Source organism: Rhodamnia argentea, chromosome 9 (assembly GCF_020921035.1).
Source record: "Rhodamnia argentea isolate NSW1041297 chromosome 9, ASM2092103v1, whole genome shotgun sequence".
NCBI lineage: Eukaryota > Viridiplantae > Streptophyta > Magnoliopsida > Myrtales > Myrtaceae > Rhodamnia > Rhodamnia argentea.
This window is the reverse complement of record NC_063158.1, coordinates 3,565,997-3,577,874: the sequence shown is the minus strand read 5'-3', so window position 1 is coordinate 3,577,874 and position 11,878 is coordinate 3,565,997. Positions and strand designations below refer to the sequence as shown.

The window sequence follows — 11,878 nt, the reverse complement described above, 5'->3', positions numbered from 1 at the left end:
AACCTCAATTGTGCGCACAATTATTTTTTGTCTGAACAAATACTCAACGTCACTCTAATTCCATATCCCCTCACTCATAAGAGAATTACCACTAGTTTCTTTAAAATTATCAACATTCTAGCAAATAAAGATTTATTATTAAAACATGTATTGTCATCAACACTGCAACTTTCGTGCGAAATAACATCAGCTTCCTAATATCGATGATCCCAAAGGAATCAATTGCGATTTTTCGACGCATGGATGGTGAATTATCTTCGAGACAACAAAATGAAAACCGAATTGAGATTGAACTTGAAGTATGGAGTTTATCAGGGACAAGCCCTTCAAATTTTACCCGCAAAGGAATGCATACAAAATGGCCAACGTAAGTTTAAAAGAGAGAGAGAGAGAGAGAGAGAGAGAGAGAGAGAGAATACAAACAAATAAAAGAATCTTTTCTACATTTTATGATGTTTTTTTGCAAAGAGAGCGTGGGGCCTCTCATGGGTATGATCACACATATATATTGTAGGGCAATAGGAGTATTATGATGATTTCAAATAAAGTGCACCTAATTATTCGAGGGGGGAGGTGGACCGCACCGTACGTCTGTAGACATAATTTAAAGGAGAATGAATGAGACACGTGCCTCGATTACTCCACCCCACTAATCTTATCAAGTAGAGAGAGAGAGAGAGAGAGAGAGAGAGAGAGAGAGAGAGAGAGCATCTTGGGACTTTCAATGCCTCTTGTGCTAATTATTGTTGTTTATCTGTGATTAGCAATTTGCTTAATCACCATTAACTCCCCCACCCTCAAGGCGAAAAAGGAATTTCATAAAATTACGAGCCGCTAGCGGTTTGATTCAATGAAAAAGCCCGCCAATCGAAATGTTCAAGTACGTGCATGGTTCACGATAATTTTCCAGCGTATTAACGCTCGCCTAACCTAAATATTTGAGCTCAGAAACGTCCCCCCTCCTCTACTTAACTAGGTCTTGAGATTGAAATACAAAATCGCTTGATGAAGCGGAATACAAAAAACATGGGGAATAATGCTGATGAGATCGACATATAAAATTAGATGATGGTGCGATGTATCGAATCGAGAGTGAATTTATTGATAAGCAAGTTACATTGAAACACAAATAATTTAAAGACGCATGGTAACACTTCTAGAAATAAGTAAATGTTTTTTTACTTCTTCAAGTAGTTCTAAAATTACTTTTTAAAGAAAAAATGCTTCAAAAATAGAAAAATTAAGTTACGTTACCACATAAATTTATACTTCAAAAGCGCTTCCGGAGTAGAAATTCTATTTCTGAAGTTTTGTCACGTGCAGCCCTTGCAATAATGTTTCTAAAAGAGCAACTTGATAATTTTATGCTATCTAAATTATTTTCTCCTATTTAGTACGAATTACTATTTAAGGCATTGGCATCCAAATTACAGAGCACTTGCTGTGGCCAAGGGGGTCTTTTCCTATGCTTAATCGTGGGAAGGTCATTGTTAAGCACTTAGAATATAAAGTTTACCTATGTCGACTCTTTTGTTCACTTTTATCTATATCATGAAAAGCGACGTCGCTCTTATATATAAAGTTATTTCTTTCCTTAGCATCTCACTTTGACTTGTCACTTGATTGGCCTGAATTAAAATATATGCGACCCAGCTTCCAGCTAGGTTCACGACAGAGGTAACGGCTATCTCCTTTTCGTTTCTTTTTTTAGGTCTAAAAAAACTATGGGCACGGACAAAATGCAATGGCTTCGATAATACGAGAAGTGACTAATGATGCTTTTTCTCATGTTTCAACGAGAACAAGGAATATGGTGGCAACACACAAATGACACAAGTAAGGACTTACATCGTGTCCTGTTATGCAAGGACTAACATCCTTTACGAGACAAAATGACATGTTCGATTTGACCTCTTTTTGTATGGAGGGCGTTTTTTCATTTACACCGGCTTTCGATGATATCTATTTCTCTTTCATTTGAGTTCTTTCCTCTTTATTGCTTTGCCTATTTTCTTTGACTCTGAAAACCCTAGCAGAGGGCCACCATGCTCCCAACCACCTGCCTTTGTCGGTAGACCCTTCGTCTCTGGCAACCATTTGAATCGTCCCCTCTAATAGTTAAACAAAGCTACCTGCACTCCGTTGCTGCTATCGTCCATCGACCTTGATACACAGACATATATATTGGGCTGCTATTAACAAGCAGCAACCTTGATCCATCGACCTTGAGTCACCTGTGAGCAGCGACCATAATGTAAATTGCCACTGATATGTGGCTGTTATTAACGACGATCCCGCCCTGAACGATGATAAAATAGGATTTCCTTTCCTTTTTTCTATTTTTATGTAAAATTGTTTCTTTCCGATTCTATCATACGTCTACTGAACACCCAATATCTAGTACTGTTTTGCCAAACAGAAGATACAATAAAAGTTTATCTGCTCCAACCCTATTTATCTTTTAGCGACTAGAGGCAGCCAGCTAATCACTTTCTTCTGATGGGATTAGGGAAACATAAACACAAAATAACGATCCTGGCACTATTTTACAGCATCTTACTTTGTCAGAAAGTAGAGATGCACAAAAAAAAAAAAATCTAACTTGGCCCTTAATTCCACCCTAACCCTACATGAGCAAGGTACAACCTCCACATAAAAAAAGTAAACAGCTCGATCAGCATGATCTAAAATTATACATCATGGCGATTCTTTTAGGTAAGGACCACGAGGGTTTAGAGAGAATAAGTATAATGATGTATTAGTACAAACAAACAAAGCAAGTTTGGTGCATTGGTGGTTGGTGATGAAACATAAAGCGAGAAGACTTTTCCCCAAGCATTCTGCGGAGAGAGAGAGAGAGATTAGCTGAGATTACTGGACATTTAGGGCCATAAAGAACGATGTACCATGTGAAGCAACAGTGAAAAGTTAGCGTATAGACCGTATCTTTTCTCTTCCCCGTGATAAAAGGGCACTTGCCTTTTCGCAATATCTCACCTTAACATATTAAAAAAAAAATTAGGGTTAACGCTTAACAGCACATAAACTAAACGTTAAATGCCATTTGAATACCATATATCATTCGCTGAGTGGCATAAATCCAGTAGCAGAAACTTGGCTCGAGCAATCCTGTCCGTGAACTCGCGGCGAGTTCTTTTGACTACCCTAGGTGTCCGTTGACCCACCAATAATTTTTCTTGAAGACCCCCCCTTAAAAAAGTGAAAAGAAGATGTGGGGTAAATGAACAGCGACACGTCTCGTTGAACCGAAGGACATAATCCGCTGGGGTTAAAACTTAAAAAAAGGGCTAATTAAGAGGAACGTTTGCTGCTACGATAGTGCAGATAAACATCACTGACATTCGTAGAGCGCATGATGCGGAGAGGGGGCTTTGTGATCATTCGATTCTTGAGAGACTTCCTCGTGAGAATGTGGCGGCAAACGAGGGAGAGTATTCGTTATAATTATAATAACCCTGTCCTCATGCAAACGAGAGCAACGAGCCTTCCTTCCTTCTTTTTCTCTTTTGGAGAGAGGACTACACGAGCGCGTTTCGTAAAGAGATCGCCAGAAACAGCGCGCACCAAACAGGATCCATCGAATTATTACCACTGGGAGAGGGCGATGTGATTATGAGTTTCATGAGAGGAGCTAGCATCGGAAGAGCCAAAGATTCTTGTACTCTCTGCGAGACAGAGATGCTGTGGTCGTCCTCCAGCAAAATGATCACATAAAAATTATCGGGAGCATAATCTTTATCGGTTTTACCTATCATTTGATTATTCTCGAATGAGAGGTGAACGAACGTTAGAACCGCTCGCCTTTTTTCCCCTTTTGTTCCTTTCTTTCTCTTTGACGAAAGACGAGTGGACGGAATTAAGCACGATCGACCCTCCGAAAGTCTCTCTTATTAACGAGAGAGAGAGAGAGAGAGAGAGAGAGAGAGATTGGTTAAAACTGGTTGGTGAGCGGTCGGCGTTGGGGCCTCGTTGCCGACAAGAATTTCTGTCGCTCTCTCCCCCACTAAAACTAGCAATTAGTACACATCTTCGAGGCCGATAAATTTATGTTTGTGTTGCGACATGTTGTACTCACTCACTCCCTACTCATTTCCTACCGCTTTTTCTACGCACATTATTACGACCCCCCCTCTCTCGAAAGTAATGGACCAAACCCTCCCCCCCTTTCCTTTTTTTCCTCCTTTCTCCCAACCTTTTCACTGTTGCCAGTTGAGCTTCCTGCGTGTACAATTATGGAGGGAGAAGCTGCTTTTACCGGATGCGCCATAAGGAGATGGAAATTTATGATATTATGGTTACGCATAGGTTTTCTTACTGAAAATACAGAAAAGGGGTTCTCGTTTTGGTGCTTTTAGCCACGGAGAAAGGGGTCCCCGAATCAACGGGGTCATCTGGCTTTCCATATTTGGCAGGCTTCGGCTGGAGATCATGTATCAAAGTTGAAAAGAGAAGAACAAATTCTAGGCGCCTCTCAAGAGCACCCTCTTAAGAAATTATATTTTTTCATAATTGGTGCGTTTTGGACCTTTTGCTTGCATAAACGACTTGCGGCGCCAATCGATTGCCATGCGTGTCGAGTCAAGAGGTTGATGTTTGTGCGGCCATTGAATCCCACAATTGCATAATCTTGGCGTTGGGGCAGCACCTTTTGTGGGATTATTCTTTTTCACCAATAGGGTTCATCATCAACCCAAAAAAAAAAAAATTGAAATGGGGGTTATTTTTCTTTTTTGCTTCTTGTTTCCCTAATGTATATAAGCTCATGATGAGGGACTAGCGATCAATAAAGACAAAGGCACGTAATATATCTACCAAACACTTTATTTAGATTTCCTCTCACTAATATGATTATAGCCATGCGGCTCCAAAATACGGTGATTTAGTTCTAAGATGCTTTAGAGTGAGGAATTTAAAAAAATGTATAGGTGTGGTCGAGCATGATTTTCTCTTTGAATTGTTAAAGATCCCCCCAAGCATCACTAGCTAAGTCTAAACAAGTGCCTTATAGTTCAATTTACGTTAGTAGGCGTCGCGAATTAGCACGAGCACTATATAAAGGTGAGGCTTCTAAGTTCACGGCCGGATGGCATCGCGAAAACCATTAGATCATTTCCAAGGTACTATGAACAATCACGTCATGATAAAATCTAATCGATGCAAAAGTTGATCCCGGCGCAAAGCTCGAATTTCCGGACGATAATCCTGAAAGCCTCCACGGCTAAAATATCGGTTTCCCTTGCGACGGAGGAGAATATGGTAAACAGATGGAGGACTGACCTTGAATTTGTGATGTCTAGAATGTGAGCGCAACACACTTTCCGCAAAATCGATTCCTTGATTTTTTTTTTTTTTTTCCTTCCATTTGGCAAATCCTTTAAGCATTTGTGAAGGCCCTAGCTATCTCGTACGACCAACCATACGCTTTTCTGCGAACAATCTAGGCCACACGCGCGATGAAAACAAGATTAGCAGTACAGGACTCTCTTTGAAATTGATGAGGCTCTCAAGATGGGTTCCCCTTTAGGGTCATATCCTCTCTTGAGAATTTTCATAAAACCCTAGACCTAATCTCTTGAAGGAGAGACGAATTGGGTGTGGAATCGCTCTCAAACTGAAGCATCTTTTCGAGGGTGTTGTGGTGCTTCATGCCGACAGGACTCTCTTTTGTTGGGGTCCTCACGAGAACCCCCCCTCTCTTTCTCTCTCAATCATGGGTTAACTCTCTCTCTATCTCTCTCTCACGAGCCTTTAATGAGAATGTTTAAATGAGAAGTTACCTCGTCTTAAAGTTGATTTGACAAGGAAAAAAGAAAGGAAGAATTTCTACTGTTCATCCACATTTGAAAAGGGAAGAGTTAGGGTTTCAATGGGGGAGATCGGAGATCTTAGGTAGATATTCGCTTGTGCAGTAACTACTAAAATTTATTGGAATCTCTCTCATTTTGCTAATCCTCGTTCACTGGCTAGGAAAATCAACTAGTTATAATAGCTATAGTAGATGCAGCCACATGACTATGTATGCCTCTCAATTGAAGTTTTTTATGAAAGAGATGAGTAATCCAAATACCTTGATTTCTCAAACGCGCTTACTTTTTCTTATTTTGTACGGCACAAAAATCGACATATATGTGTCGTGATAGGATCTCAAAATCATCTCTGCAGTATTAATTCGAACAAACGAAGCATATCCATAGACATTATCATATGGCTATCCATGAACAAAGGTTCACTGTCATATAAGTTATTTTTTGAACATGTAAGTAGTATCCTAAGTAAAAATCATGGCACCATATGTTATGGTCATGCACCGTGAAGAAGCCTGGAATTTAAATAGAGGAGGGTGATGAAGAGGTAAAATGATCAACATATTCTTATCTCAAAGCTTCGATCCATTTTTGTTATTGTCGCGCATGAGAAAGGATATTTCATAATAGAATTACCACTAAATATAAAATGATAAAGGATTTTTTTTTTCATTTCGAAATAACCAAGAAAATACTAAAGAATATCTCTAAAAATGGGTTAATACTACAAAAACCCACAAGTTGATACATATGTGACAAACAAAGGATAAAAATTTCAAACTGGTATACCCTTCAACTGCTACATGTTATCTTACTCAGCAAGTTGACGATAAAACTTTAATGGAAACTAACGGAGGGCAAGTTTATCACAAATGTACCAATTTAAGGTTTTTAGTGGTCAAAAAATTAGTTTAAGTAAATTTATCACATGTGTATCGACTTGGGGCTTCTGGTAGTAAAAAAAAAATAGTTTTGGGTCATAGATGCACCGGTTTAGAATTTTTTGTAGTCAAACAAATAGTTTGGGTTCCTTACCAAAAAAAAAAAAACAAATAGTTTGGGTTAAATTTGTCACATAATATACCAATTTGGGGTTTTTCGTGATATTAACCCTTTTTAAGGACATCCAATGTTATTTCACATCCCAATATTATATCCGAGGATAATAATAAAAAGTAATTATACAAGGGGTAAATTATAATCAGATTAAGAAGAAAAATGTACAAGAGCTTTGCATAGTGTCTTTGAACTAAGGATACGTCTCCGACAAATCGATTCAAAGACACCATGCGAAGCACAAGTTGACGATGAAGGAGCCGAAGCTCCGATTATTCACCGTAGGTGCGGGGCGCTACTATACAACCTTACCCGACGGTAGCCATCCAAAGATGATGTGGAGTCTACATTCCACACCATCACTCTCTTAAGTTGAGAGAAAATACCCTTCATTCGTGTAAATACCTCGGAATTTTACTTTCCAAAGTTCAGATGAAGCAGTTTAAAGACTTTACTCATGTCCAAGGGATAAATTATAATCAGATTAAGAAGAAAAATGTACTCTATCTATTTATTAATATAACTAGCAAACTATTCTATAAATTCGTATATGGAAAGGAAAAGTTAATACTAAAATTAGTTTGAAGATCAGCCAGCTGATTAAACAATTTTTTTTTAGCTAATTACAAAGTAGTTGTAAGGGATAAAAGAATTCCATTTCTATTTCCCCATGCCACGGATACGACGCCGAAGTGTTGCACCATACGAGTTCTCTCTCTCTCTTCCCCCATCAAAACCAGAGGAGCTCGGACAAAGACCGGCACTTCTCTCATGGCGGGTCCCTTTGCTCTCTCGAAGACACAAAAACCAGGCGATATGGATGATGACGACGAGAGGGGGGGAAAAACAGTTGGTGCAAGTGATTTTCCAGCTCGAAAAAGAGCTCTGCTGCTCTGTTTCTTGGGGGGGTCCTTCTAAGTGCAGTTGACCAAACAAACTTGGTTTCTTGCCCAAGTTATGAATCACCCAGATCCTTGGATCCTCTTCTAATCATTGCGTTCGACGACTCCCGGCTCAACAACCTCCTCTCATGGCGGGTCTCTTCAGCCGCGTCGACCACGGTATCTTTGTCGAACGGCTTTGTCACCAGTAAAAAGAGGGAGTTAGGTTTCATCAGCATTCATGGACCTTCAAGCTTAAATTCATCAGAATCTTTCATGACAGCTTAAAAAGTGCTAACCAGGAACAGGGCTTTTCGTAAACACTTCTAAGGCACAATGATGAGGCTTCGGGCATATGCTTTCAAATCCTTAACAACCGTTTTTCGGATCGGTGAGTAATAGAATTCGCTGCTTCTCGAGAGATTGATCGAGAGAGAGAGAGAGAGAGAGAGAGAGAGGGGGGGGCTCTGATGTAGGAAACCTTCCCTTATGTTTGTTTGCCTCAGACTGGAGGAAAATAACAGAAGATGCCACAGGCTCACAAGGCAACATTGAGCAAAGCAAAGACAATGGTCGTGATTCGTGCGCTGGAATCCTGAGTCCAGTATAAGATCTCCATTGACTCTGGAATGGATTTCCAAACCAGGGCGGGACAAACTTTCGCAGGCACGGCAAGATGCCTAAATGGGGATAAAGCCCCTTCAATCTGTCCTATGAAAGTGGTCCACGTGATATTGAATGAGCCAGTTGAATCACAGAGGGAAATCGGTGAGCTCTCCTCCCAGTTTGCGAATTCGCATGAATCGGTTCAATGTCGGAGGGATCGCCATGGGAAGGGTGCAAAGTATGATGTTCCCCCCAAGGTTGGAGAATGAAGTGATTTTTCTACACAAACCATCCATTCTGGTGAACTGGGTAAATGTAGCCTTGAGATCATAGTGTATCACAATCACAATTCACTGGATACTTACCCTCAAATTCAGATGAATCCAAACAGGGAAAACAATATTTTCACTCCAAAGGAGAGTTGAAGGACCGAATTACTCAAGGAACCACAAATTCACAAGAACAATCCCCATGTCGATCAAACCCTCAGAGCAGCATTCTCTGTTTTTACAGAGCAGAGAAATTTTTTGTCCCGCAAGTGCAAGCACATAGAAACTCCAAAATCAAGAAGTTGGGGAGAAAACTAAGCAACCACTTTCCATAATTTTTTCGTTGATGCAATATGAGAAATACAGAGGCTCAACTCAATACCCTATTCAATGTCATTTTCTCCTCCCACTCAACTGCCAGAACTTCTCTAGGTGAACAATTACACAGAAGGAAAAAGAGGTAGTGGAAAGAATTCAATAAATCCTACAATTTCAAGATCCTAAGGAGGTGTAACTAAAAAGAAAAGGGAAGGAAAGAAGGAAAAAAAAAATGTTACACAGATGGTGCATCAACAAGAACCTCATTTAGCACATCATCCTCACCATTTGCCAATGCAAATAGCTCCGCGTCCTTATCTTCGTCGCTCGAGAAATCCCTCCTCTCGAGTTTGGAATGAGCGGCGATGAAAATCAGCTTTTGAGCCCTCTCGATTCCTTCCCTCGAGTGCCCATGGGAGGACACCCATCTCAAGAAGGACGAATTGCATTTGAACCCGCAGGAAGTCGCGTGGAGGAAAATTAGCCTAACCGCGACTTTCCCGAGCGACTTGAACTCGGTGAGGTGAGTTTCCCACACCAACCGGCTGCTTTGAGGGTTGACAATCCTCATCTTTCCAGTGAGAGGATCACGCTCCTTCATCTGCACCGCTTTCGCATATACCGGATCGAGACCCATCGTCCTCCACTTCATGAGCTCCATTAAGGCAATGTGCGCCTCTTCCCTCGACACAAGCCGAGTTATGAGCTTGTCCACATCCTTCTCTTGCTCGGGGGTCAAGCATTTGAATGGAGGGAGGTACTTCCCACTAGTATCCCTGATCAAATACAGGGGGTCGAGAACGAATGCTGCAGCCCAAGCCGGGTGATAGTTCTTATCGAACCGTCTATCGATTATTTTCTCGATTAGTCCCTCTGCGATGTGGTACTTCGAGCACCAACCTTTCACTTTGGAACGGAGATCATTCCAGAGCGGGAGGCATTGCCCAATCAATGGCCTCTCGGTTTCAATCTCTCTTGCCATGCTCTTCACTAGCTTGATCAAGGAGTGCATTGCCTCCACTTCATTCCAAAACCCCATTTCCCGAATCATCTCAGCAACTTCTCCCGCAACAGGATCCTCCATGGATATCATCTTATACGACTCATCTAACGAAACTAACTGCAATGCCCGAGACGAATTCAATATGTCTTCCAGCATTATGTAAACAGGCCCAATGCCAAAGGTCAGATTTTCGTAACCGTGCGAAGGAATTCTCAATAACCCAGCGTGGCCATACTCCTGCATCTGATACTTATGGAAGCTTTTCCTGATTTGGCCGTTGTTGTTGATGAATTTAGCGAGCTTCAAGCAATTCTGGGTGACGTTCTTGAACAAAGGAAGCTCCCTGCTGAAGTCCTTGATCAAGCTGCTCAATCCCTGAATCTGACAGCAAACATTGACCATCCACGGATTCTGATTCTCCAGATTCTGTAACGCCTTGGCCTTGAACCTGTCGGCGACAATACCGACGCACTGGTGAACTGCATTACCGCAAATCCCAGTCACCGTCTCCCATAAGACCTCCTCTGCATACTTAGAAGGCACTGAGCCACTAACAAACAGTGCCCTCCTATACAAACTTGTCCCATTAGGCAGATTAACAGTCAAATTCACTAAATTCTCTTCGCTAAACCCTCCATAATCCCGGTACTTCCACCCTTCCGACGCCAACTGAAAGAACATAGCGTCCTTAATCCTCACTTCCGACTCGACCTTAGCTTCCTCGTACTTGACATCCAGCCTCGAACCCGTGAAATCCCTCCTCGAGACCGCAGGCAAGCCCACCTGGTTGAGGAAAGCTCGGAACTTGGGGTGCTCGAAGCTCGAGAACGAGACGGACCCGCAAGACTCGTACACCCAATCCACCAAGAGATCGAGGGCGGTGTCAATCTGGGTCTTGCTTAGGGTCGGGCTCGGCGAGGTTTTCGGGCTCTTGAGCTTCTTGACGCTGTCCTCCAACATGGCCAAGGCCCCGAAATCCTCCTTCCCACCCGACAAGACCAAATGCTGTTGCTGATGGTGGTGCTGCTGCTGATGATGCTGATGGTGAGGGACCACAGTCATCGAGGGGCTGAACTCGGGGCAGAACCGGGTCGGATCCACTATCGCGAGCGGGGACGCATCGTAGGAGTGCACCGAGCGGCCGGAGGAGCTGCTCCGCTTTCGGTGGCCACCGCCGGGAGCTGCCGCCGAGGACGACGGCTGCGGCGGGGTGACCACGGGGGTGCCGGAGGGGGAGATGGAGGAAATGGGCTTGGGGACGGAGGCGAAGTTGGGGCAGGTGCCGCGCTTGAGGTGCTCGGAGGCGGTCCGCGACGGGTTGGAGGCGGAGAAGACGGCCTCGCAGAGGGAGCACCGGAGCTTCACGGCCTTGGCGAGGCCGGTGTCGGCGTTGTGGACGAGCATGGGCTCGAGGTGCGCCCAGTACCACGCGCCCTTCCCCTTGATGGCCTTGGTCCGTACCATGACGAGCCCCTCGTAGCGCTTGTTCACGGCCTTGGCCGTCAGCTCGTCGGCCGAGGCCGACACCGAGACCGAGTCCACCTGGGCCGCCGGCGGCGGCTGCGAGGTGTTTGTGGTGGCCGCCATTTAACCAAACGGGGGTCGTCCTCGTCCCGGTCCTTGCCTCTCTTCCTTCTTCTTGGAGGAGGGTAAGAAAATAAATTTCGGGCCTTTGAGGGTCGGGGGAGGTTTAAAGGGGTGTCGGAGCTGGCATTTTTTTTCTGTTGTTGTTGTTGCTAGAGCGGGTACGGTCGCCGGGAGCTCGGTCTCCGGCGGGCGTCCATGGCCGGCTCCGGCGATCTAGCGGGGCTTTGGGTGGTGGGTGGTCAGTTGATGGGATGGGTCAATTGAGCTGCTTCTTGACGGGAAGAAGAAACAAAGAAAGAAGAAGCAGTCTCGCAGAGAGAAGGGAAGAGAGGG

At 43.3% G+C, this 11,878-nt stretch overlaps 1 protein-coding gene and 1 long non-coding RNA gene across 2 annotated transcripts; both read right to left on the bottom strand.

The window, feature by feature from the left end:
* Nucleotides 1-7,478: 7,478 nt before the first annotated feature.
* Nucleotides 7,479-8,193, bottom strand: LOC115737102. Its single transcript, XR_004014976.1, has 2 exons — nucleotides 8,062-8,193; nucleotides 7,479-7,959 (listed from the first exon to the last, which is right to left on the bottom strand). It is a non-coding gene; the product is annotated as an uncharacterized LOC115737102 (long non-coding RNA).
* A 772-nt stretch (nucleotides 8,194-8,965) lies between these two features.
* Nucleotides 8,966-11,876, bottom strand: LOC115736888. Its single transcript, XM_030668759.2, has one exon. It carries the CDS (start codon nucleotides 11,543-11,545, stop codon nucleotides 9,191-9,193), a length of 2,355 nt encoding a protein of 784 aa, XP_030524619.1. The 5' UTR covers nucleotides 11,546-11,876; the 3' UTR covers nucleotides 8,966-9,190.
* Between the last annotated feature and the right edge of the window lie 2 nt (nucleotides 11,877-11,878).